Source organism: Loa loa (genome assembly GCF_000183805.2).
Source record: "Loa loa unplaced genomic scaffold supercont3.1019, whole genome shotgun sequence".
NCBI classification, from domain to species: Eukaryota; Metazoa; Nematoda; class Chromadorea; order Rhabditida; family Onchocercidae; genus Loa; species Loa loa.
This window is the reverse complement of record NW_018109199.1, coordinates 1-2,132: the sequence shown is the minus strand read 5'-3', so window position 1 is coordinate 2,132 and position 2,132 is coordinate 1. Positions and strand designations below refer to the sequence as shown.

Genomic DNA, 2,132 nt, shown 5'->3' with positions numbered 1-2,132 from the left:
AAAATTCTATCAATCAGTTTATATGTGTAATAGGATAGTATACCTTCAAGGTAGCTTGAATCCTTTTTGTGGAAAAAGAAAAATTGACTCCAATATTTTTTTTCTTTTTTCTCGTTAATTTCACGTCTCTCTGAGTTATATCACTCTCATTAGATTAGGTAAGATCACCTGATCGAACAATAAACGAAAGCATATGGAAAGACTGAAATTGATCTGATCTGAAGTATTCATCGAATGAAATGATACATTTCCATTGGTTTCCAATATTTACCCAACTGTTAGACTTAATTTACTATTGTCACTTTCATGGATATCACAAACAAAAAACAGGTTCAACAAAACTTCAAATTCAAAAATTTTTCAAAAATTACTCTCATTGTTCTCATCAACACACAGAAAAGGATGAAAATTTTATCTCTTATGCTCTATTTTCTAAATAGATTCCCATATTTCCGTCATTTTCACATTAACAATGCATTATTACAGTTGCTGAAGGGTAGCTCATCAACATCTACAACACAGAGCACAACTTTAAAAACGAGAACTACTTCTGTTAAACGTATCCTGTCAACTACAACAGTACGTTCATTACCAACTCCTTCTTCAGTAACGAGTGTGGCAGAACAGTGTTTTTGGTACTGGTGGTGCTGGTGGTGTTGGTGGTTTTCATTGCATCAAACTTGTTCTTGGAATTACTGGAGTTTTTATGTGTGGAACTTCTGGTATTCATGGTACATATAGGACATTTAAAATCCACTTGACTTCCATTTCTATAATTGAAACATTGAAAAACAACGGAGTGATCAATTATTGGTTGAGCGATGCTTTAAAACGCTATGCAAAACCTTTCGATGTTCACTTGAGAATTGTTATCAGAACTGGAAAACGTGAAAATAAATACTTCGATTAAAATTTATATTAATTAGTGTTTTTATTATCTGATGAAAAGTCACTTCAGCTTTAAATTCCGTGCTTTTTAACTCCCCACTATTTGTAAAATTGATATTGATCAATAAATGCTAATGCAATAATGATAATGACTACCATTTTGTGCACATATTTTTCAAAATATTACTCATCGAAATTGAAGTTTTTAGCGCAGAATTTTGATGCAGTATCTGAGTATTTTGAGATCCCACCATTCTGAATGGAACCAAATAACTGCTGTTAGTAGTCCTACCAAAAATGTTGTTGTATATAATTTTGGCAACATTTTTATCTGCAGCATCAAAATTTGGCATCACAGCAAATTCAAGCGTTTCATCCGAATCTTTTGTGAATTTTAGAGAGGGGTTTGCTAAGGCGATAAAGTTACTGAGTGGAGGTTGGGAAAATTTGCACTGAAATTGTAAAAAATTCACATATATCGAGAACATTCCTTAATGTTAGCAGCTATTGTTCGATAACTTCGTATACTATTTAATATTTGGAAGATGAATAATTAGAGAATGAGTTTCCTTCTTACAATTCTAATATCGTCGAATATATTCAGCATAACTATTTCAGTAAGATTGGAAAAACAGAATACTTAGAAGAACCAGTTACCATTTTCCTAAACGTTGACATTTTGTTAAAAATTGAGCAAAATTTCCCATCTCAAATAATTTTTTTCCCAAGCACGAAACTTTGAAATTACATCAGCAACACATTCTTTTTCGTAAAAAGGCTTGTTAGTCATTAGTTTAAAGGAGCAATTATTTTAAAAACAATGCTTCTAATTCAGTAAAAATTCCATTATAGATTGAACAAAACAATGTAAGTAGAAATCTCAAAGAAAAACTTATTTTTCTGAATAATTCTTCCTTCTGAATTTTTTCTTTCATGTTGGCTTGGATATATTTCTGCTGTTTAACACCGAACTGTTCCATTACTGCTAACAGATCTTGGTCTATTTTCTGCAATATAAAACCAATTACAATTTTTATTTAAAAAATCAAACGGTGACACTTTCTCTGGTACAAGGAGATTATACTCGGAACAAGACAGCTTTTCTACATTAATCAATGTTAAACTTTTCGTCTCCGTCAAAATATGCTCATTCCTTTTGTATCATTTTAAATGACCCACAAAGCATATTTCTTTTTAGTGTATTTTAAAGTTTTAAAAATGCTGAACTTTACTCCGGAAACTTT

The 2,132-nt window shown here is 31.1% G+C and overlaps 1 protein-coding gene across 1 annotated transcript; it reads left to right on the top strand.

Moving 5' to 3' along the window:
• Positions 1 to 306: 306 nt before the first annotated feature.
• Positions 307 to 910, top strand: LOAG_14925 (hypothetical protein; the record flags this gene model as incomplete). Its single annotated transcript, XM_003150418.1, has 3 exons — positions 307 to 330; positions 487 to 579; positions 623 to 910. The coding sequence occupies 3 exons, from the start codon at positions 307 to 309 to the stop codon at positions 908 to 910; spliced, it is 405 nt and encodes a 134-aa protein (XP_003150466.1).
• Positions 911 to 2,132: the final 1,222 nt, after the last annotated feature.